We start from the raw sequence: 26210 nt of genomic DNA, 5'->3' as shown, positions 1-26210 counted from the left end.
AAAGGAATCACAAAGCAGCTTTATAGGTTTTAACCTGTTTACAATACAAAATCTGTTAGAACATCAAATATGGAAAATCAGTGAATTTTGTTATATTAAATATTTGTTGAATGATCACAGCTGATGCAGTGAGAGTAAATCTGCTATTATTACTTTTTATTTCTATTACATTTCATGTTTTTTTCTGTAGTTGTATTCACTGTGCTTCGTTTGTACAGTTCTTTTATGGATTGCATGACCTCTTCTGTCTTTAGAGTGTATATGATGGGATTCAGCATAGATGGTATTATCTGTCTCAAGGAATTGTTAATTATCCGGGTGTTTGGATCGATAGGTGTTGTTAAGGCTGCAATATTATTGCTTATAAGTGGGATATAACCGATTGCCACCAACATGAGATGTGAGGTGCAGGTTTTCATGGCTTTGATCCTTTCAGCACCATGAGCAATCTTAAGCAAAGCCAGAGCAATGCAGAAATATGAAATAATTATCAGTATCAGTGGTGTGCACATTAGGAGACCAAAGCTAATTTTTCCCATCATTAAATTTATAGAATTATCATTACAAGCTAATTTATAGATAAGGCCTTGATCACAAAAATGACTATTGATCACATTAGATCCACAAAAAGAGAGTCTATTCACCAAACCTACAAGTACAGAAAAATATGTCACAGAAAAAATCCAAATAACACCTATGATCAGAAACATGGCTGTTTTGGTAATAATAGCATGATACCGTAGAGGAAAACAAATAGCAACCAGTCTGTCATAAGCCAAGACAAGTAGAGTCAAAGACTGCAGATTCATGAAATGATACACAAAAAACATATTTGCCAAACACGCTTCATATGAAATCTCCTGGTGCTCGAATAAAAATGTGTCAATAAGTTTTGGAATCAAAGCCGAGCTTCCACACAGATCAGAAATGGCCAGATGGAAAACAGCAATGTATTTGACTGTGTGAAGTCTGCGGGCCAAATAAATGATACACATGATAAATGAATTCCCTAAAACAGTCACAACATACACCAAAGACAAGAACACATAGTAGTATTTCACATGTGGAACATTAGAAAAGCCTTTGATGAAAAATGTTGCAGGACGAACAAAGGTCTCATTTGCAGAGGAGTTTGACTGCATGGAGCTCATGATAGCTGTTGTCTGGATTTTTGTGACCTGTAATGAAGAACTGTGATAAAAATGCACACAATAATAGAGAATATTTAAATAATGATTTCATTTCCAGTCACAGTGCATTAATTAAAAAAAAATGTGGATGTTCTTTGATTCATATTTAACTAATAATAACAAGTTGTAGTAAATGCTTTAAATACAAAAGAGAAGAAACATTTCTTAATCTACCTTCTATTAAGCTGCCAGAATGTTATTATTCTACCAGTAATCAGAAATATTTATAATAGATCGTTGTCTTTATCTTGGGAATTTAGTTGATGGAGCAATGCTTCTCCCTGTAGACTTGAGCAAGAAGGGGTAGGAGTAAATCAATGCAAGCATATGAACTGTGTCACAGTCTAGAAAATACCTTTATTTTCAAGTGTCAATGTATTTGTGTGTGGGAGGGGTTAGCAAGAAATATTTAATCAAAATAACTTTTAAGTTAACATTATTTCGCTACTTTCCTTGTCGCTTAGTTTGAACATGCTCACTCAGTCAGCGAAGTTGCCTCTAATGTGAGCACCTCTCAAGCTATTTAAACTGCAGTACATCTCAGGAAACATTTTGGTAATGGGCATCTTTGAAGCGCTTAATAAACTTCTCCTGTTGTTGACCACTTAGGGTTGTGTACTTTTTCCACAGTGCATCACTGAGGGACTTTCTCTGTGCATGTTACACACCTAGATAATTGATAGGCCTAATAAAATTTGTTGATTATTTTCATAAACATATTTTATTATTTTTATCAATTAGTTATTGCAGCGATAAAATACTGTTATGTTGCCTGGTATTTCATTGTGTTGTTTACTGTGTGGGTTTATATATGTGAACAAAATGTTTATCAAAATGTGTGATGGGTTTATGTAGTTGTTTGTTTTAGCTACTGACTGTATTACTTAGGCTATGCCAAATTAACAAATTCTGATATAATGATTTATTTCACTGAAGCATATGCATCCAGCACATTACATTGTCTGGGATCACTTTCAGTAAAGGATTTGGATACCTGAAAGTCACTGGTCACAGATTGTCTGTTGGCCATCAGAACTCAAACAAATGCATGCTAATGATTCACTTAAGTCAACAATTCATTCAGGAGTTTAAAGATGTAAAGTCACCGCAGAATATTTTTTTTCTTTGTATTTTTGTCTTGTTTTCCATTACAAATATATAAACATTTTATATACAATATATATACAAAATTACATAGGAAGTCATAGGAATAATTTGTTGTTGTTGTTGTTGTTGTTGTTGTTGTTTTGAGAAATTCATCACAGTCAAGTAGCCTACGGTTTATGGTTAAAATGAGAAAAAATGTCTGTATGAGGTAAAAAAAAATTTTTTTTACTTGTTTCCCCATTGAATTATTTTTCTTACCACATTGTCAGATATGTGTTTCTTGCTTTAAGCAAATAAACATGATCAGGGCTGGACTGGTAATCTGGCATACCGGGCAAATGCCCGGTGGGCCGACGTGCTTTTGGGCCGATACATCTCATACTTTTTTTTTTTTTTGACGGCCCATAAAACTCGTACATCGGCGGCCCATTCGTTTTGTTTTGTTTAATTGACAGCGCTGGGTTAGTGCCGGTGTAATGCATTGGTCAAAAAAAAGTAAGCGTTAGTTTTTTTTTCCACTGACAGACCGGCCCATGAAACGCGTAGATCAGCGGCCCATTGGTTGTTATCTTGATTGACACTGGGCTGGCCCAATCACATCATTAAACACCTCCCCCTCTGGGCTCTGAGCGAGCGTGCAGTGTCAAGTGTGTATCTGTCAAAATAGTCTGAGAGATGGAGAGGGAACGCAAGGAATGTGCAGAGAAATAGCGTGAAAAATAGATACAGGCCCTTCAAGCAGACGCAGTAAAATGTGTCAAGATATATGTGTTTTCTGCAGCAGCAGGACCTTCATCAGCTCCAGTGGCTGATGATGAGGATAGTGAGGAGGATCAGGAGAGAGAGATGAGAAAGTGTAACGTAGAGTCCGCGGTAAGCAGAACCATAGGCGTCGATTTCGGGGGGGACGGGGGGGACGTGTACCCCCCGGTTTTCCTCATGAGTCATTTTGTACCCACCACTTTTAACTTCCCTCCATATTAATTTGACTTTTGGTTCGATTTTTTGACAGTTTTCAGTTGGGAGGAGCATGAGAGAGAAATTTGGTAATCATTGTCTGACCCAACAAAAAAACATTATAATATTCGTTTTATTTTATTTTCCATGTTCGCATTTATGAGGGAAAAAAGTTTACGGTTACGGACGTAAAGCGGTCTGAAAGCGGCACTAAAAGACTGCTTTAAAACTTTCACAGACACCTCAAACAGAACAGCTGCCTTTCTTTAAAGTGAATTTCGTTTTGTATTAATTATATCTTAATTTTAATCAGTGTTTCATGAACCATTTGCCTGGATTTAATAGCCTATATAGCTAAAAAGTAAATATAGCAGAATCATACGGTGACGCATTGCTGCACATATGCTATATTATTTTTTTACCTCAATTATGTCTAATAACGAAATCTTATGTCGTTTTAAAATAACGATGCATTTTAATTGTTTATTAATGAGCTAGTCTTTTCTAAATCAGTGTAGGCTGCCTGCATCTCCACATCTCCGCTGTAATGTAGCCTAGATGCGCCTTTTATACGGACAGGATTACATAATCAGATGGTAGCTACCGTATTTGCTTTCTATTGGATTTTTTTTTCGTTGGTGGACATTTTTTTTATTAACTTTATTGTTATATTTCTCATGTCTGTGAGGCTTGTCTACTCTATACACTGTTTGTCAGTTCATTTTTAAGGCGCGCTCCATTTCACAGAGATCATGAAAGCGCGCCCTGTTCGTTTTCTTTTATTTTACAAAAGCACACCGTTTTATTGTTGTTGTGAGTTTACACAAGTAAACGTAGTTGCGACTGATGTATTATTATTTTCTGTATGACCAGAAATGGAGTATTTTAAGTTGTTTCAACTGTTGATAGGAAAATGCGAGTGATGGCACCGGCGCCTCTATCCATGTCATATAGTGCGCGCTCCACACTCCGCACAAACACTCGGATATGCGCTTCATAACAACAAACATTTAGGTTAACGTTAGAGCGAGCGGCCATGCCAGACGGATAATCATCTTCATGTTTAACTAATCAAATTCTGTTGCATTTTCTTGCGCCAGTTTGAAAAGGGCGTCTGAAACACTTAGCCTATAGCTACAGATAAACGCCAAACGCTGGTGTTTTTCTTTAAACAAATTCGTTTAGGCTTTAAAATAAATATTTTTTATGGGCTAATTAATGCCACAATAATTTGTTTATTTTATTGGCTAATTGTATTTTTTAATTTTTGTTTTGCATTGAATACCATTGAATATTTTCATCGAATGCATTGAATATTTGCTGTGCACCGCTATGCCATCCTCCCATAGAAAGACACGTTGAGAGCCACCTATTTTAAATAATAAAGGGTTTCTATGGAAGGAAAACGCTTAATGTATAATTAAATGCATTGCGTTCATATTCTTTATCACTGAAGCTTTTTCTTTATTATAAGGGTGTATCATTCCATTAAAAAAGGGACTGTTTATAAGGTGACAATCCGTTATACATCTTAATTAAACAAAATAAGAACACAATGTTGTAAAAAATAAACAACTTCTGTTAGATGTGTTTTGACTACTTTTTGTTTAATTATATCAGGTAATGGAGATATAGCCTATTAACAAAAATAAATCTTATTAGGCCTGTATAATATATAATATTAAAAAAACGTATAGGCTAGCCTATATAAAATATAAAAAAGCCTATATAAAATATATTTTCAAAAAGATTAATTCATTGATTAATTTTGCATGATTGGGGGCTGATACTATTTGCTTAAGCTTTTTGAGCGTGTGATAAAGATACACATTCACATTCACGGCGTATTTAGACACATTTAGACGCATTCATAATCATTACTTTTACGAAGTGGACCAGCGGAGCGGAATATTCAGAAATGCGCTCTCCACTCTGATCGGAACTAACCCGAACCTCACTGTCTGCTGAACTTACGCAGAAACATCAAAATATAACCAGCTTTTAAAAATGTTTTTTAAAACTAAGCACTATTTTAGCACAAATTATGAGGTTATTGGCGATTTTTTTTTAATAATTATTGATTATTTTTTAATCAAATTATTAATTATCAAATTTTTTTTTTTTTTGAAAGTTTTGGGTGGGCCTGTTGAAAAGTGGGGCCGTGTCTGAGCTACAGGACATCGTCTTATAACCTGCGCGAAAGAGAGAAAAAAATGAATGCGTCATTGTACCCAGCACTTCTGAAAATGCACTTCCAAATGCGTCTCTGTCCCCACCACATTTCAAACCAAACTGACGCCCATGAGCAGAACTACTTTCAAAACACTTTGGCTATGAGTGTAGGAACCCATAACCCGGTTACAGATTATTTCCACATCTGCATAGTTGACAATTACAGCAATTAACTAGAAGTTTAATGAGACACGTTTGTATCCATGTTTTCCGCCAAAATAAAAGCTCGATGCAGTTTCCGTCAAAATAAAAGATCATGTGCTTATCTCTTTCAAGTTTAGAAATTAGTACAAAACTAATTATGAAAGTTTTCTTTATTTTTCGGTGCATTATTTTTTACAATATATAGGCTACTATCATGAGATTAATATTATAACTATTATTATGTAGTAGTGTAATATAGACTGACACTGTTATTAAAAGAGGTTTGATTTGTTTTCTTTGTTATACTTTCACACTGAATATGGGTTGGAGCTTTTAATTTTGAACCCTCAAACTGCACCAGATTGATGAATTTAACATTAAAATGCAAAAAAAATTCTTAGGGGGACCATGCCCCCAAACCCCCCTAGAGGTCCACCCACCACAGTTTTACCAAAATTCCTTTGAGAAACACTATGTCAATGCAGCTTATAGCTTGTTTTTTGGATTCATCACTGTGGAGTATAGTTCGACTGTATTAATAAATTACAATTTTGTACTTATTTCATCTGTTAACTCTCACTCGTTTATTCTCACTCATTACATGGCATTAGCGGTTTTAATGAATAGGAGTTAAACAAAAACATATTCAAAGGCGTGCAAAGATGGGTGGTGTTTATGCAGGCCCGGCGTCAAGGGGGGGCTTGGGGGGGGCTTAGCCCCCCCTAAGATGATCTCAAGCCCCCCCTTGCGGTGATCTGAATGATGATTATGTGACTGAGTGTTCGTGCAGGGTTCGCCTAAACACTTTATGAATAAGATAACAATAAACGAGTCGAGAACTGCCTGAGCTGTTCTTTACTTTAGGCTATTAAACGTCTCACACACATGTGAGAGGAAAACCCGAAGACCGTGACACCCCAAGTACGCAATGCATGACCTTAATTGCGTATCTACGCAAGCCCCGAGGGGAAAATGCATTGCACAGACACACAGAACAAGCGCCAGCACATCCAGAATTAATGCATCATATACACAATCAAACATAAGGTCTGTTACAATTATTATTATGAGGCTACTTTTATTATCAATATTACAATTAACTAGCCCCGCAATAATCTCATAGCGCACTGCATAACCGACGCGCAGCGATGAAGATGTTATATTAGTCCTCATTTAAAAAACAACGTGTTTAACACGAAATAATAATTAAAAAAAAATTCACCATGGGCCACAAGAGAAATATTAAGAAAATAAATTAAGGTTAGGCCTATACGTTATCAGCACGTTGAGTAGATTCAGCTCTCATCGGTCAGTTTTTAGTTTCACTTTCTATAGTGAATAATTGAATGGGATTTGATAGTACTTCTTCACCGACATAACTCTTGCTCAAAGTGCTTGCCTTCATAGTTTAAAACGCAAATATTTCAAATGTTGCGACGTGACGTTTTTCTTTTTCAACAATTGCGCAGAATGATGGACAACAAGCACATTTCGCGCAGGTCTTAACCCCCCAACACCCCCCAACCAACCCCCCCCCCCCCGTCACGCAAGCCCACCTAAGAATTGTAAAAGCCCACCTAAGAATTGTAAAAGCCCCCCCAAGTAGTTTGTCCTGGAGCCGGGACTGTGTTTATGATCATATGTAGTGGGCTAGTCTGGGCCAAAATGCCAGGGCCGATTTTCTGTCCCAGTCCAGCCCTGAACATGATGCAGTAGCTTTGCTGAAACAAACTAAATGCAAAAGTAATGGATTTTTTTTTTTCACTTTTGATGTACTGTTAAACAAAAATTATCACATGCTAAGTGAATAATGTCTTCACACCTTTATTATTTAGTCCGATCTGCTCCTGGAGGGCCACTGTCCTGCAAAGTTCAGCTCCAACCCCATTTAAACACACTTGAACCTGCCAATCAAGGTCTTACCAGGCACAAACTTCCAGGCAGGTGTGTTGAGGCAAGCTGAAGCTAAACTCTGCAGAACAGTGGCGCTCCAGGAGCAGGATTGGACACTCCTGATTTATAATCTTTACTGACAATATTTGCATATTGATTTGATCACAAAGCAGATTTACTAGGTTTTACATTTACATTTTACATTTTACAGGTTTTAAACATATTTGACCTGTTTTCAACAGTTTCTACAACATTCAAAATCAATCAACTCTTTTAAATTAGATATTTGTTGAATCTGGCACAGCTGATAATAACTAAGATTAAAACTGTAATTTTTGTTTAGAATTTCTCTGCACTTAGTGTTCACCTTGCTTCGTTTGAACAGTTCTTTTATGGATTGCATGCATGGCTTTCTCTGTCTTCCCTGCTGAAAAATCCAGCATTGCTGGTCACCAGCACAAGGTATGTTTTGCTCGCTTGGACCAGCATGGGATCCCTGCAGGGTATGCTGGTGTGCTTGTGGACCAGCATAAGGTATGTTTTGCATGCTGGGACCAGCTTGGAATGCTGGTGTGCTGGTGGACAAGCATATGTTGTCTTTTGGGTGCTGGTATGATCCCAGCAAGACCACAACAAAATTTGTGTATGTGTTACATATCACATTTCTTAGTGTGTGTTCGTATTTAAATGTACAGTATGGCATTTTTCGCCACTAGGGGTCGCTAACCTATTTACAATAACAAAGACGTAGATTGATGACGCAACATTTGCTAAGAATTATGGATCTTGTCATCAACGTCAAGCCGACCGATCTAATAATGTTTATGGATGACTGAATACATCGATGTTTTTATCATCATGACTGTGATGTGAAGCAGTTTGGGATTGCTAAGAGACAGCTATCAGCTCCAATTGCGACGCGAGTCCGCGGATATAAAAGGAATATGAACATTTCATTCTACCGAACTACACGCAGAATTACTACTCACAGGTCAGTTTATTAGACAAATTAAACTTGTGAGGTAACGCAGCGCTGTTTCACTTGGTCTAACATTACACTAGCACACTAAACTGCATTTGAATGTGTTGAAATGTATGTGTTAGTCTGTCTGTATGAGAAACTAGATCAACATTAGAATAACATACAGATCGTATTCTGACATTTTATCATTGTTGAACTATAAAACATTGATTAGTTTTATGTAAATGTGCTCACCTGTTTAATAAAGTAGATGTAGGAGCGGTCGAAGTCTCGGACGTGGAGCTCTCGTTTATATACTGTCTATGGGAGTTCTAGGCATCCCGAAAACACCGCGCTGATATTGATTCTCGTTTTAGTTCTCCTTTTTTTATCAAAAGTCTGCTTGCCATGGTCCATAATGTTTGAATATGAAGCAATTCGAGTGGCGTTACTGCGGCTGTGGATGCCATATGCCCCAGGAGCCTCTGAAATAGTTTCAACGGAACCACGCTCTTGCCCTCGAACTGTCTCAGGCAAGTCAGCAGTGACTACGCGCATTCGCTCGTAAGCTGCGCGCACATGGCGACCGAGTCGATTTCCATACCAAGAAAAGAGATCCTCTGCACGGGGCAAAGTTTGCTCTTTTCCCAGTTGACCCGAAGGCCCAGACAAGCCAGGTGCCGAAGCACTAGGTCACTGTGTTCGCAAACCTGGTCTCGAGAGTGAGCTAGAATCAGCCAGTCGTCGAGATAATTCAGGATGCGAACCCCGTGTTCCTGTAGAGGAACAAGGGCTGCCTCGACGACCTTCATGAAGACGCGAGGAGACAGGGCTAGCCCGAATGAGAGAACCGCGTACTGGTATGCCTGCCCCTCGAAAGCAAACCGTAGAAACGGTCTGTGTCAAGGTAGAATGGAGACATGGAAGTAGGCGTCCTTCAGGTCGATCGCTGCAAATCAATCCTGCAGCCGCACACATTTGAAAATGCGTTTGGCCGGTGAGCATCTTGAACGGCAGCCTGTGGAGGGAGCGGTTCAAGATCCGCAAGTCCAGGATTGGCCGTAACCCACCGGTTTTCTTGGGAACAATGAAGTAGGGGCTGTAGAACCCGGACTTCATTTCGGCTGGAGGGACAGTCTCGATCGCACCCTTCGCCAGTAGGGTGGTGACCTCCACTCTCATGACAGGGGCATTGCCACCGACCATAGTGAAGCGGACTCCCCTGAAGTGGGGAGGAGACTGCGCGAACTGAATCACGTAGCCTAGCCTGATGGTTCTCGCGACCCAGCGGGACAGTCTGGGAAGCTCTAGCCAGGCTCCCAGGAAGTGTACCAACGGGTCATGCGAACCACAGACGTCCCCTCGGTGGTGCAGCGAGGCGGAATGACCGGCCCGGATGTGGGTGGCATAGTGGCCTGGTGTGGGGGGCACGGTCATTAGCCGCGTCCTGTCAGAGGAGACCAGGGAAGGACCAGCGTTCTGCGGAGGTCTGCTCTGCCAGGGGTCTGGCGACAGAGGGGGACGAGAGCAGCGTGGCCCGTGGGCAGTGCACACTGTCATCCGAGAACTCTGTGACAGAGGGGAACGATAGCGGCGGGACCCGTGGGCCGCGTACACTATCGTCCGAGAACTCTGTGTGCTCAGGGTTGGGGGTGCCAGGTCTTTCTTTAACCTGTTAACCGTTGCCAGTGCGCTCACGCACTGAAGCGTTTTTTATTTATTTAATTCAAAATTACTATCAGATTTAATGTTATACCTTGACAAACTATACATCATTAAAAAAATATAAGACTCAAGTTTCAGTATTTGACCCCTATTGTATTCTGAGAAACTCATAGTGACAGTTATGTCTTAATTTGTGTCAGGAGTTATGAAATGAAAAAAAATTGTCGATACCTTTAATATGAATTATGCACGTCAGCCGCTTTCATTCATAAAAAACTCTGTGCTGTCGTCATGACAGCGATACACAAAACAACGTCCCTCAGGGCTTTAGCTCAAAACAAAAATGTGCAGATTTGGAGAAATATTGATAGATTCACATAGATTTACATCATATTTCTATAGACAGGAATAATATTTATTGAATTTATACCCAAATGCGTCGATGTAATCATTATGAGCGTTTGGTACTCTGATACTGTGTTTTCAATTCATACCAATAGCCTGAGGGCGCTACATGCACAATAATAGTCCATATATAGAACATGAAGAAGAGCCATGATCATGTGACATTCAGGACATCACTGATACACACAAAGCTACAGAGATCGCGCTGTAACATGCAGATAAAGATGTTTTGAAGACAATAAACATGATTGCAATGATATTTGAGTTACCTGTGTTTTTCAAGCCATGCCAGGTATTTTCATAATAATAGATTATATTTATAATGTAATGCTAATCTATATAGACTTTCATTGTGCAGAATACCATACAATAGTATATTTTCTGTCTGATTTTTTTATCTGAAGCCAAATTAGATCACAGAAGATTATTTAAAATACTCGACTTGCGTTATAAAGTAAGTTTGGAGCACAAACATGGTTTTAATCTCATAAATTGTCGTGTATTGATGGTGTGCTAAGCTAACATGCTAGCTAGCCCTAGGTGCATCTGCCACTAGCAGTTAGACTTTTATGATTTTTTGAATGCTTACTGAAATGTTTCTTTATTCAAGAAATGCATTTGAAAGTTTAAAATGTGAGGTGAACTTTGAGAAAAGAAATTAGGGACTGAAACCCTATGAATAGCCTGTGAATCGCCAGTCGTTAGTAACTATAATGCAGACAAAAGAAATGCATATTTAGATAACCAGGCTGGAGAGGTGTGAATGCAGGGTTCTCAAGTTTTATCAAAATCTTGGAGTGAGATCACATGCGGTTGGGGGAGGAGCCCTAATGGAGCCCCGCCCCCACCTGTCCCCGCCCCCCAATTTTACCCCTTGTTCATAATTAACCAGCACAAATTAAAAATAACAATTGGTAAATCTGATAAATGACAGAGCAATTAATCACATCAAATATACTCTTTAATGTTATATTTCAAAATTACAACTAAGTTACAAAAATTACAAAAATATAACAAATTGCTCCAAACAGTTTGGAAAAACAAATATTTTTGCATTTTGAATGTGTCTAGTCGAAATGGTATAATGATTTATTGTGTGGTGGGACATTGAGAACAAATTACATATTATTAAGGTATGTTAGTGTGTTTGTGTTCCCTTAGTTTCAGATAATGTAAGCTAGCCAAGCTGAGCCAAAGCTTCTGGCCTGGTTGCAAAGTAGTTGTAGAGTTTTTGACTGCATCAATAATAATGTATACTATGGGCTATATATGAAATGTTCCAGCCTTAAAAATGTTAGACGAGCTTTCGTCCAACTTACCTTCTCCATCACGACGTGTGTTCGCGCGATGTTGTTGGTTACCTAGTAACGAACGTACGGTGGCCGAGAATGTTCCGTCAACTTCCGTGTGTTCGCGCATCTATGTTGCCTAGTAACGAACGCAATCTGGCCGAGATACGTGCTGGCGGCAGGAAACTTCACTTTGTGTGCCCGCGCCTCATATACAACGTTATATATAAAGCTTGTAGGACAACTTGGTTGGCATTGCCTTTTCAGCGTGAGAAATACACGGTGTGGCGTGTGAGCGTGTGAACTGGTTGAATTGCGTGTGTCTCACGGCCAATGCGTGAGACTTGAGAACCCTGTGTGAATGTGTGCATGGGGAGACTGAGACTGAATGGGGATCGTTTGCACCACAAAACAATAAAGACTATACTGGATAAGTGGTTAGAGAATGACAATAAACATCAGTAGCATTTTAGCGTCAAATCAAAATAAAGTCATTTGACATGGTCTTGAAAAACATTTAACTAAATACAGAGTTTTGGACTTATTATCTTCAGATTTTACACATAAATTTTTTAGACATGTGGCTTTAGCTGTAGTGCATTTCTAGATTGCTACAGTGCCAACTTCAATTTTATTTTCATGAGGATGTTTCATAAAAAATTATTTCTAATAACTTTACAAAACTTTGAAGCTATTTATAAAAAAATTCATTATGACAAAAATTAATTCTACATTTACAATAAACTGCCAGGTGTCAGCTTTCAAATGAGATCATACTTGTGCTTTTAGAACAAAGGGTTCATGAACTGTATCTGTTTCAGTTTGGGTATGTCATTTCTGGGGATTTTTCAAAAGTGGGGTTGCAGCTTAACAGGTTTACCACATTAGGGTGCTGAATATGTCAACAACCATTTCTGGGATATTTTGGCTTAATTTTTCTACAGTGGAAGGAAGTGGTGACACATCGTCAATCTTTTATTACAGTCTATGGTTTATAGATTTATGTTATTATATGGCAAAATATATGTGTACCATGTATAGGCTATACTGTATTCTGGGGTTATGTAGGCTAGTTGCTTTTTGTAGTTCTCTTTCATCATCTCGTTTCGAGATCCACCTATGGGAAGGGCATCCATACCTGACCTCTGCAGAAGCATCCAATTGCACCAAGTCTGGCTAGACAGACAGAAGCGTGCAGCCAATGCCAGGTAAGGCCACACCCCTTACCTAGGCATATAACTTCTCCGCACACTGCTATTCCTCAGTTGACATTTGCTTCTCGCGATCTCTGCACTGACACAGTTCGGTTGGATTAACGTTACGCTGCTCACTTTCGAGTCTTCAGGAGGAGATATCGCCAGATCAGCCTCCGCCAGACGTGAGTGACAGTCGTTTCTTCAGCCTATCCTCTGTGTTTTTTGCATCCAGAGCCGCCCGCGCTCTCGCTGTCCTTCACCTGCTCCTCCTTACATGGCTGCCCGCCACGGATTTTTCCGAGTTCTTCACCGCTGGCCCACCCATGGCTATGTGACCGTCTAAACCGCCGCTTCTCCGGGGAACAGCCCATCACGACGAGCCTGCCCGGCCGCGTGTGGTGCTCTCATAGCCGCTAAGGACCCTCTCGTTCTGCGCGGTCTGCTTGGGCTTTACACGCTCAAGAAGCTTAGGAGAACCCGGAGAATTGCGGTCATTGTAATTGCTGTCCATGTAACGTTAGCTTTTACTAAGCCGGCTTTTAGTTGCATGACCCAGGGCGCCGTGCTCGGTGCTACGTGTTGAGGCTTTCAATTTATGCCTTCCTAGGAAGGCGGCCCCGAACGCAAGCGGCCTGCCTGTTGTTCGACCGTTGGGAGTATCGAGCCCGCTTTCACGGGCCACGAGCCCTCCGGATTCTCTCCCTGTCCCGGAACCCCTGTCCAAAAGACACAGGGTCTCCCGCGGACGGTCGGTTAATCTTGTCTCGTGGCTGCCCAGCCCGTGTGTTTAGTGGACGCTGTCGTGAGGAAAAGTACATAAGCAGTGTTACCACACCACATGCACTTGGTTCCCCTCACCCAGTTATTAAAGGCTTCTGCCCCAGTGTTTTCCCAACACAAAACACACATTACTAAACACATTTAACAAACGAATCAGATGAATTCGTGCAGATTTATATATCTGCCAACATAGAGAGGAAATCTCTCTGATCCCATGCATGTCGCCCTGAGTCTGTCCACAAGAGGGCGCCATTGCCTCACAAATCAACCAGCTGGGCTCACAGAGCTCAGTTGCGGCTGCCCAGCCCGTGTTTTTAGTGGACGTTGTGCGTGGAAGGCTTCGGCCCCTGTGTTCCCCAACACAAAACACACACATTACTAAACAACACATTTAACAAACGAATCAAATGAATTTGTGCTGATTTATATATCTGCCAACATAGAGAGCAAATATCTCTGATCCCAGGCATGTCGCCTTGAGTCTGTCCACAAGAGGGCGCCATTGCCTCACAAATCAACCAGCTGGGCTCACACAGCTCAGTTGTGGCTGCCCAGCGCGTGTTTTTAGTGGACGTTGTGTGTGGAAGGCTTCGGCCCCTGTGTTCCCCAACACAAAACACACACAACTAAATAACACTTTAAAACAAACAATGGGACAATTAAATAAATCCGTTACAGAGAGAGTATCTTTCTCCACGGATTTTATTTTTCTGCCTGCACTTGAGACTGCCCAGTTCATGTGTTCAGGAGATGTGTGTTTCCCCCCACATAAAAATCAGGGGGCACTTTGTGAGGGAAAGTTTAGCACAGTGGACACCACACTATGTTCCCCTCACTCTGTCAATAAGGCTTTCGGCGCCAGTGTTTGCCCAACACAAAACACACAAAGTCACGAATCAAATGAATACATTTTGGAGAGAAGACCTCTCTCCGCAGAGAAAACTTCTCACTGCAGAGAGAGGAAATCCTTCCGAACCCCTGCATGTCGCCTCTAGTGTGCCCACTAGATGGCGCATTTGCATCACAAATTATCCAGCTGGGCCCATACAGCCCCGCTCCGGCCCGAGCGGGGGCGCTCGCGAGTCACGAAGCAGCTTGGCAAGCCGTTTCAGCGCCCGAGTGGGTTTCGCATACTGTAACCCAGGGTTACAGACTGCAGTTTGCAATAAAACCTCCGCATTTTAACGGCGTTCTCTCTTCTCACACAGAAGAAAATGCCTCACACATTCTGAAAGAGGAAATTTCCTCCCTCCTAAACATGGGAGCGATTCAGATGGTGCCACCCAATCTGATAAACCATGGTTTTTATTCCTGGTATTTCCATTATCCAAAAGGCGTGGCGCCCCCCACTCTATATTGGACCTTCGAGTGTTGAACAAACATTTGAGGAAATACAATTTCAGAATGTGACACAAGGCTCTCTCGCCCGTGCCATAAAGCAGAACGACATCAGTCGATCTGAAAGATGCTTTCTTTCACATAAGCATCTACCCTCCACACAGGAAATATCTTCGTTTCGCCTACCAAGGCATTTGTTACGAATTCACAGTTCTTCCGTTCGGGCGCAATTTGAGTCCCCGAACTTTCTGTCTGTGTGCGGAGGCGGGCGTGGGCGTGGGCGTGGCGTGGGCGTGGCGGGCCCCTGGGACTAGCAGGGCTAAGAATTCGTACTTACATAGACGATCATAGCCAAATCGAAGGAGAAGGTGTCGCTGGTCACCGGCCGGGTGCTCACGCACATCACATCCCTCGGGTTCAAGGTGAATGCGAGCAAAAGAAATCTGACTCCCAGTCAGAATGTCATTTTCCTGGGCTTGGAATTGAACTCAGTCTCCGTGCGAGCGCGTCTCTCAAGAGCGCGTTCGCTCGCTGATGGACTGTCTGTCTCAGTTCAGAGAAGGGGCGAGAGTACAATATCGCACATGCTTCAGGCTGCAGGGTCTCATGGCTTCATCTATCCAAGTTGTGCCAATGGATCTCCTGAGAATGAGAGCGTTCACGAAATGGGTTTTGTCACTACATTTCACCCCGATTCGCGATCTCTGCCGCTCGGTAATGGTGACGTGTGCCTGCTCGGCGGCCCTGCGCCATTGGGAGAGCGAGAACTTTTACGCACGGGGAACCCCCCTCGGGACGGTTACGATGCGGAAAGTTGTGATGACAGATGCGTCCTTAACAGGCTGGGGAACCATCCAGGAAGGCAGAATGCTGAACGGTCTGTGGCTGAGCAGACTACGTTCAGCGCAAATTAACTATTTAGAGCTTTTATCATTTGGAAAGCTCTAAATCATATTCTGCCTCGCCTGCAGGGACATCCTGTTCTAGTACGGTACAATAATACCACGGCAGTGGCTTACATCAACCGTCAGGCCAGCATGTGCTCGTCGAAACTCCACGCTCTAGCTTACAGGTTTTTGATGTGGAGCAGACGGGTTTTTCTGTCATTACGCGTGACTCATGTTCCGGGCGCCGGATCTGCTATCGAGGGGAAACCCAATCTACGAGGATTGGTGTCTTCACCCGTAGATAGTGAAGATGTTATGGATGAGATTTGGACAGGCAGCCATAGATCTTTTTGCCTTGCGAGAAAACCACCATTTTCCTATGTTCTTCTCGCTAAAGGACATGGACGCGCCCCTCGGGGCAGACGCACTGGCCCACCCATGGCCCAAAGTACTGCTGTATGCTTTTCCTCCCCTGTGCCTGATAATTTTCACACTGGCCAGTAGGGGTGGGAATCACCAGAGGCACCGCAATACGATATTATCCCGATACTTAGGTCACGATACGATATTATTGCGATTTTAAACATATTGCGATATTCTGCAATATATTGCAATTTATTACCTTTTTCCAACTTCAGATTATGTCCGCAAAGGAAAACTGTCAACATCTGTTTGTTCATGTCACATCAATTTTAATAATCTCCGTTAATAATCTGTTACACAGAACTTTATTATATTAAATATTAATCAAAAATGATTCACACCTTCACAAAATCCAAACATTCAGTGTAAGAGTAAAACAATGACATAACATTATTTATAGTAAGTTTATTTGATTCACATCTTATTTAGAGTTTTGACCTCGACAACCCAACTGCATTTACCGAAAACAGTCTAAACTAAAAGATTGTTTTGGTTGAATCGGTTCAAAGGAGTAGGCTAGTTCGCGAATCGGACATGTCATTAGCGGACTTGTACAACGCGTGTGATTATCCCGGCAGTCAGGACATCGCACACAATTTGTCAACACAGAAAACATTTCATCATTGGATTTTGTTTTGTTTATTGAAAGTGTTTTTCATGTCAGCTGAATGTGCGGAACGCTTTTCAGAGAAGATAAGGCAACGTAAAAGTTTTTCTTCTTTTTTTTTGCACAACACCCAGCAGTAACGTTAATTCAGGGAAAAAATACCCGAATGCTGCACGTGAAACTTCGGTCTTCCGATCTTTTACCATCCTGTCAATTCTCAATTTATTTTGATTAATGTGCGCGAGGGAGCGAGAGAGAGCAAGACAGTTTGAAGACGGCGAGGGTGCGCGCGCGACCGGGGCTCTCTTTCTCTGCTCGTTCTTTCAGTAATATCAGAGCCCGTCTACGTTCTCGCATTATCGCAAGCGCAGCAGTCATGTACATCACTCACCGATCAAATAAGGCTTTGGCGAGACAAAAAATTGCTTGTGAGAGAGACGCGTAAGTGACAGAGAGACGGAGGGAGAGCAGGGAAAGGAAATGCAGCTGAAAGAATATGCTGCTTGTTTTAAATTGCGTAAAAAATTTTTTTTATAACGAAACGCAATATGTGGCCGGTGTTGATTCTGTGGTGCATCGCCACGAATTAGTCTCTCAATTCCAAGAACGCAGAGAACGGACTTGTGTTCTCGTGGAGACCGGTCTTGCCAAGCTTCCTTGGAAGAACGAACTCGGAACCGGCCGCAATGACTTCTGGGACACCAGGCGAGTACTAGCTCAAGTCTGCATTCGATGCATCCTCGGTATCAAGAACACATCCGGGTTCTTTCATGCGTCCTCTGTACTTGCGTTCTTGAGAATTGGGTTTGAACTTCGACGGTAAAACGAGAACACAAGGACGCAAGATCGCTGAAGAACGCATATTGAGAAACACCCTATGTGTGGGAAACACTGCACTGAGTTCATTTCTGATTTCTTTCTCTGATGCTGCCATGTTTATTTTATCTACGTCCTCTGCACGCTAACAGTCAACCCGACAGTCACCCCGCTGACCTCACCAGAAAACAAACAACACCATCTAGAGGACTGAATGAGCAATTGATTTTTAGCATTCTACTACCAAAGTTAAATTCTCATGTGTAATTTAAATAATAAAAGATCGATACTTGGCGCCCGTGTATCGATACAGTATTGCCACAGAAAATATCGCGATACTATGCAGTATCGATTTTTTCCCCCACCCCTACTGGCCAGTGTGAGAGAGCACGGCCTGTCTCTCATTCTGATAGCACCCAGGTGGCCCAAAGCCCCGTGGCTGGCAGAGATAATCCCTCTGTTATACGCCGAGCCATGGCGCCCCCCCCCCCCCCCCCCTCGCACGGACATACTGTCCTAAGCCAAAGGGGAGATTTACCACCCCCATCCGGACAGGGTGGCTCTCTGGGCCTGGCCCGTGAGAGGACGAACCTAAATGCACTGGGGCTTCCGCTGCGTGTAATCGCCACTACTCAGAATGCCAGGGCCGTTTCCACGCGATCCCTATATGGCTGTAAGTGGCAAGTGTTCAATGGGTGGTGTGATGGGCGTGGTCTCACATCTTATCAGTGCTCGGTGCCTGATATTTTGGGTTTCATGCAAGACCTCATGGAAAGAGGCAGGTCCTTTTCCACCATTAAGGTCTACCTGGCTGCGATTTCAGCCTGTCATGTGGGTTTTGAGGGCTCCACCGTCACACCCTCTAACCCGCAGTTTTATGAAGGGTGCATGCCGCTCTTTGCCGGTCATCAGGAGATCTGTTCCAGAGTTGGACCTCTCCATGATGTATGTTTTGAGCCTCTGGGGAGTATTTCCCTTAAGCTGCTGTCCCTCAAGACAGCTTTTCTCTCGGCCGTGGCATCTGCTAAACGGGTCAGTGAGCTACATGCACTCTCGGTTCACCCCTCGTGTGCCAAGTTCTCCCTAAATGGAGATAGGGTTTCCCTTAAGCCTAACCCAGCCTTCATGCCGAAATGCTTCCCTGCGTTCACTTCGGAGGTTTTGGAGCTATCCACTGGAATGCTCTCTGCTTCCCTCCGTTCTCTGCAAGCATATATGACCAGGACCAGTGCTTTCCGCAAGAGCTCTTTGTTTCAAGGGCACCCCCCGCACAAGGGGAGTCCCATTTCAAAGCAATGCCTCTCACATTGGCTTGTGGACGCTATACTATGGCTTATGAAGCAAAGGGAGTGCAGCCCCCAGGGGGCATCAGAGCTCATTCCACAAGGGGCTTAGCCGCCTCTTGGGCTTTGTTCAGGGGAGTGCCACTACAGGACATCTGCTCCGCTGCCAGCTGGGCCTCTCCTCATACCTTTGAGCGTTACTACAGGTTGGATGTCACCAGAACCTCGGTGGCACACTCGGTCCTAGGGGTAGGGTCCTCTTAGCCCTTTCCCACAGCCCCGTTGGGTTAACCAACGAGGAGTGAATAGGCCGGCTGGCCATGTTCATTCCTGTCACCAAGCATTTGCATTCCATCTTGGGTTTAGCTATGTGCATTGGTGGTGCGGGGGCCATTATCATGTATGGGTCTCATGTAGGGATGGGTACCGAAACCCGGTATTAAACGGGCCCCGGTGCTGAATTTTGAAATACCGCTGGATCGATAAGCTCGGACGTTATCGGTTCTGCTGTCGGTACAGGAGAAATTAAGAAAGTGCTATTGCTATTAAGAAATGATTATCTTGCTAATTTAATCTCGCCAGCCACTTCTATAGGCTATATAATAATATTTAACCATTTGACTGTGATGCATTTTTGCTAGAGAGAGAGAGAGAGAGAGAGAGAGAGAGAGAGAGAGAGAGAGAGAGAGAGAGAGATCTTTAACGCGGAGCGACGGCGCGCACATCACAACAGCCCTGCTTAATGAGTGACGATGAGGACAGAACTAAACATTCAAACGGTTAGGCTACACTTTAGATCTTTGATATTAAACTAATTTTATTTTAGATTTAGATTGTGGCTTCCAATGATTATAAAAAAGATATTTGAGGTATAACCATTAAAAACTAAAGCCGCAGTCTAAACTAAAGTCTGTTTAGCGCAACTTCCCCTCACAGCGGTGCGCTGTCATTTCTCCCTAAAACCCAAACGTAATGTCAGAATCTGCACGATCGGTGATTGTTGTAAAATGTGGTCTATACTGTTGCTAAACTGCGGGACGCGTTTGATAACAAAAGGCAAGTACCAAAATTGAGCAAGAGACGCTGTTTCAAATGCGGCGCGCGCTCCGAAACACACCGCAACGAGACAAGCAACGTATATTTTGGGCTTTGTGCGGATCTAAACGATCAAATATACACAAAAACATATCAAAATGGCCGTCTTGGAGATTCACTTAAACAGTTTATTCACTTAAATACAGTTTATGTCTTAAATGGGCGTAAATAGTTGGGAGAAAATATGAGGCGTAATAATGATTAGATCTGCATTTGGTCTTAAAGAGGCAGCAGTCTAATAATTCTGCTGACGATTGCTCCATTAATGTGAATCAAACAACAAAAGGCAAAGAGAAAATCAGTCGCAGCTCTTGAATGAATAATTTTGGCTTTCATAAGCTTTAATCTATCTATGATAAACTATGCAGTGTTATTTTAAATCTGACTTTATTAGATGTCTTTTTAGCCCATATTACTCTTGAACAGTAATGTCAGACATTACTGAAATTAAAGCACTGGGTATATAATTTGTATATTTGTTTTATTGTATACTTTTTTTTTGTTTGACCATGTGTTTGTACTTTGTTTTTGGTGTCCTATGTCTTAATATAAATATATAAAACACAAAAGCCTGCACCCTTCTGCATAACACAGCCTACATGTTTTATTTGTTTTGTTAAAGCATTGCTTTTTCTTTTGCTATAGATATTTATTTTACATTTCAAAATATAAAGCAATATTAATTATGTTCTAAATATTTTTTTTCCTTTTTTTAATATAACAAAAAGAACCGATAAGAATACCGTTAAAGTACCGGATCGATAAGGAGTATCGGTAAGAGTAGTAATACCGTTAAAACCTTAACGATACCCATCCCTAGTCTCATGCATGTTTCATGCCCTGCTTGTCCACAGCAGTTTAGTGTGGCGTCACCTTTGCAGGGTCATGTTTGTGGGACGTGTCAGGCACCGCCTTACTGAGGTGACCGTCCTTCTCTGGCCTTCAGAACCTCACTGTGAGTGTATTGGGCAATCGGGGAGCTGTCCATGTCTCTCCCATAGGTGGATCTCGACACGAGATGATGAAAGAGAACAATAGGTTACTGTTGTAACCCCGGTTCTCTGAAACATCGAGTGGAGAGATCCACCAGCGTTGCCCCGCTTGCCGCACGAGAAGCGAATATACTTACTGAGGAATAGCAGCGCACGGAGAAGTTATATGCCTAGGTAAGGGGTGTGGTCTTACCTGGCATTGGCTGCGCGCTTCTGTCTGTCTAGCCAGACTTGGTGCAATTGGATGCTTCTGCAGAGGTCAGGTACGGATGCCCTTCCCATAGGTGGATCTCTCCACTCGATGTTTCAGAGAACCGGGGTTACGACAGTAACCTATTGTTATTGATTGTATTACTTTTGTTAAATTATAAAAAAAATATAATATAATAATTGTTCGCATTACAACGTCTGGGATCACTCTCAACAAAAAAAGTTGTTCCCTTGGATATTTAATTCAGAAACTGTCTGTGAAGTTGATTGTGACCTGCAAAACAAATGCAAGCTAATGATTCATTCAAGACATCAATATATTCCTGAATGTGAACATGTTCGGATAAAAAACATGATGCAGAAGCATTTCTAAAACTTTTTTAACATTTAAAGCAAATGCAATGAACAAAAAAAAAAGTTATTTTGACTTGTTAAGCAAGCTTAAATTACTGTATGAAATTGTGAATAATATTTTCCAGGCTTTATTATTAGAATCTTTACTGAAATTATTTGTAAATGGGTCAATGACATATAAGGAATTTCAACAGGCCAATTTTAAAATATGAAAATTAACAATATATATTGCAATTGTTCAATCATTAAGAATGTTGTGTACATATAAATTCAAATAAAAAATTTAAATTAAGTGATTTTAGTGTTTTTTCATCTAGATGAATTGTCCATAGGCTTAAAAAATGTCATGTGGGGCGACCGTGATTTATCTTAAAATTAATTAATTTCCTTAACATAAATGTATTTATTTACATGTTCTCAGTAATTAAAGTGTTTAAAAACAGAGTATTTGAATTTCTTTTGAGTTTTTGTATATAATGATCTCATATTTTTGTTCTGCAATTTCAGTCGCCTTCTAAAATGCAGTTAACAGACTTATTTTTCCTGTAAATCGCATAAAACTGATAGAAATGTTTTCAAAATATAATTTACTAAAGCATACTGTATCAGTGATTCATATTTCAGCCACAGAAATAAGATATTTTATTTAAATTTAATGCAGTGATAGCTTTTATTGGTCGCACAACATGATAAGTGGTCGCTCCAAATGACTAAAAAATCTATTTAAAGAGATCAATGAACAATACATTTTATATATAAAAAAAAAATATTTAAACCAGATTTCATACAAATTTCACAGAATTTTCCTGAACATAAACATTTTAAAAAAATCACTTCACAAACACAAGTGCACCATTTAATTTAACTTGACTTAGAATTTCTTTCTAACAAATAATAATGTTATAGATATAAATTATTTCATAAAAGTATTGTATACAGGTAACATTTGGGGTCAATAGTTTTTTAAAGTAATTAATACTTTATTAATCAAGGACACATTCAGTGTCACATTCAGGCGCAGGCTATAATGTATAATGTATAAGATTCTATTTCAAATAAATGCTGTTCTTTTGAACTTTATATTCATCAAATAATCCTGACATATAAAATGTATCACAGTTTCCAAAAAAATATGAACATTGATAATAATCAGAAATGTTTCTTGAGCAGCAAATCATTAGTGACCCTGGATCACAAAACCAGTCACAAGTCGCACAGGGTATTTGTGGCAATAGCCAACAATACATTGTATGGGTCAAAATGATCGATTTTTCTTTTATTCCAAAAAATCATTAGGATATTAAATAAAGATCATGTTTTACATTTTGTAAATGTCCTTCCATAAATTTATAAACATTTATTTTTTGAGTGAATATAGCAATATTGCAAACATAAATGGACAACTTTAAAGGCGATTTTCTCAATGTTTCGATTTTGTAGCACCCTCAGATTCCAGATTTTCAGTTGTATCGGCCAAATATTGTTCTATCTTAACAAATCATACATCAATGGAAAGCTTATTTATTCAGCTTTCATATGATGTATAAATCTCAATTTAAAAAAATTACCCATGTGACATTGACCCACTGGGTTTTGTGGTCTAGGGTTACATATTAGAATTATTTCTGAAAGATCATGTGACACTGAAAACTGGAGTAACGATGCTGAAAATTCAGCTTTGATCATAGGAATAAAATACAGTTTACTATATATTCACATAGAAAACATATTTTAAACTGTAATATTTCACTCTTCTTCTATGAAGGTACTCTGCTCTTGCTGCAGGGTTAGAATTTTTTCGCTTAGCAGTGGCATCTCGTAAAATAGATTAAAATAGTTTTAAATAAATAAATAGGCAATAATAAATACACTACTAATAAATGCATTATTACTAAACTGAAATCACATGCTCTATTTTTTTTTTGCAATTTTTCTCATATTGTACAAAGAGTAAACACAAACTGTCTGAAATCTATAAAAAATATCCCAAATTGCATAAAAATCTATTCCAAACGATACTAAAGTAAAGTACTTTTTTTATATAAACCGTCAATTGAATATAAAAGCATAAAACTGCCAATCTAGGACATATCTATCATGGAAAACAGTCTGCAGTGGTCGCACCACATGATATTTGGTCGCACCACATGATATTTTCAAATTCAATCATAATTTACAGGCACAGAATTGGCCACCTTAACAAAACAAGCTAGTTTGCCAAAAAAGTCACTATGAAATTTATAATAAAAATATATATTTGTAGAAATAACTTTAACATAATTTTTTTTTGAGGTCACACCACATGACATCCAAATGTGGCAACTACATACCAACCATTACAAAGGTTTATTTTTTTCCAATTTGAGAGAATTACAAACCTGCCTGCTGCTTCCATGGGTCCTTGGTAAATTGCTTTATGATGTAACTTACTGTGTTTGAATAGTTTCAACATATAAGTCCCAAAATGGTAGTTCCTTGATGGTCGCACCACATGATATTTCATAAAATGGACATCATCGGACAAAGTTTGTTTGTATATTATGATGGAAATATAAATACAAATGCTTTGAATTTTTTTAAAGGATTACAAAACATTTTGGAAATCATGCCAAATAGTGAAGAAAATAAATTTGAATAAATTCAGAGTAATTTCAAAGACGTTTTCAAAACAGAAGTTAGATATTAAACATATTTACAACACAGTTTCTACAACATTCAAAATCAATCACCATTGTTAAATTAGATATTTGTTGAATGAACACAGCAGATTAGGTTGAAACCTGTATTTTTTGTTTTGAATTTCTACTAAATTTCATTCTTTTTGTTGTGTCACCTTGCTTCGTTTGAACATTTCTTTAATGGATTGCATGACCTCCTCTGTCTTTAGAGTGTATATAATGGGATTCAGCATAGGTGGCATTGTCTGTGTCAAGGAATTGTTAATTAACCGAGTGTTTGAATTTACAGGTATTGTTAATACTGCAATATTATTGCTTACAATTGGGATATAACCAATTGCCACCAACATGAGATGTGAGGTGCAGGATTGTATGGCTTTGATTCGATCAGCACCATGACCAATCCTAAGCAAAGCCAGAGCAATGCAGAAATATGAAATGATGATCAATAACAGCGGTGTGCAAATCAGGAGAAAAAAGCTCATTTTTACCATCATAATATTTATAGAATTATCATTACAAGCTAGACTATAGACAAGGCCATGATCACAAAAATAACTATCTATCACATTAGATCCACAAAAAGAGAGTCTATCCAACAAACCTACATATACATAAAAATATGTCACAGAAAAAATCCACATAACACCTATGATCAAAACATGGCTGTTTCAGTTACAATAGCATGATACCGTAGAGGAAAACAAATAGCAAACAGTCTGTCATAAGCCAAGACAAGTAGTGTCAAAGACTGCAGATTCATGAAATGATACACAAAAAACATATTTGCCAAACACGCTTCATATGAAATGACATGGTGGTCAAACAAAAATGTGTCAATGACTTTTGGAATCAAAGCCGAGCTTCCACACAGATCAGAAAGGGCCAGATGGAATACAGCAATGTATTTGGCTGTGTGAAGTCTGCGTGCCAAATAAATGATACACATGGTAAATGAATTCCCTAAAACAGTCACAACATACACCAAAGACAAGAACACATAGTAGTATTTCACATGTGGAACATTAGAAAAGCCTTTGATGAAAAATGTTGCAGGACGAACAAAGGTGACATTAGCAGAGGAGTTTGACTGAATGGAGCTCATGATGGCTGTTGTCTGGCTTTTTATGTCACCTGTGATTAAGAACTGTAATGGAAATGCACATTATAAGAGAGAATATTGAAATAAAATGTTAATTTCCAGTCAAAGTGCATTTAAAATGTTTGGATGTTCTTTGATATAACCCTATTGAACCTATATGTCATTCTAGTATAAGGATAAGAGAGAAAAGAGAAGAAACATGGTTCATACTCTACCTTCTACTAAGCTGCCAGAATCTCATTATTATTCCAGCTATCAGACACATTTATAACAGATCATTGGCTTGAGCTTGGGACTTTAGTTGATTTTCCCTATAAACTTGAGAAAGAAGGGGCAGGAGTGAAGCAACAGTGCCACTGTCCAGAAAGCTCCTCTTTTTTAATTTACTTCCAATTAATTCCCCAATAAATCCCACACAAACCAAACTTCTTATTACAGAACGTCTCATTGCAAAGCATTTCTTGATTCAGTCTGTCCTATGTCCAAAATGGGACGGGAACCGCCATCTTGGTCAGTGCCTGGACAGTAGCCTAGTACGCTGCCTTATAACATGATCTAGGCCAAAATACTTTTAAAAAAGGCAACTCACTGCTCGAAGGCTGAGCT

At 40.2% G+C, this 26210-nt stretch overlaps 1 protein-coding gene across 1 annotated transcript; it reads right to left on the bottom strand.

Moving 5' to 3' along the window:
- Positions 1-200: 200 nt before the first annotated feature.
- LOC308686668 (olfactory receptor 51E2-like) lies at positions 201-25607 on the bottom strand (the record flags this gene model as incomplete). The annotated part of the gene is made up of 2 exons (XM_081395107.1): positions 201-860; positions 25317-25607. Coding segments are annotated over 2 exons (951 nt in total), but the record flags the coding sequence as incomplete, so codon positions are not given.
- Positions 25608-26210: the final 603 nt, after the last annotated feature.

This window comes from Scardinius erythrophthalmus, assembly GCF_964197995.2.
Source record: "Scardinius erythrophthalmus genome assembly, contig: HAP1_SCAFFOLD_621, whole genome shotgun sequence".
Lineage (NCBI taxonomy): Eukaryota > Metazoa > Chordata > Actinopteri > Cypriniformes > Leuciscidae > Scardinius > Scardinius erythrophthalmus.
Note: the sequence above shows the minus strand (reverse complement) of the source record. Positions and strands in the feature narration are given on the sequence as shown.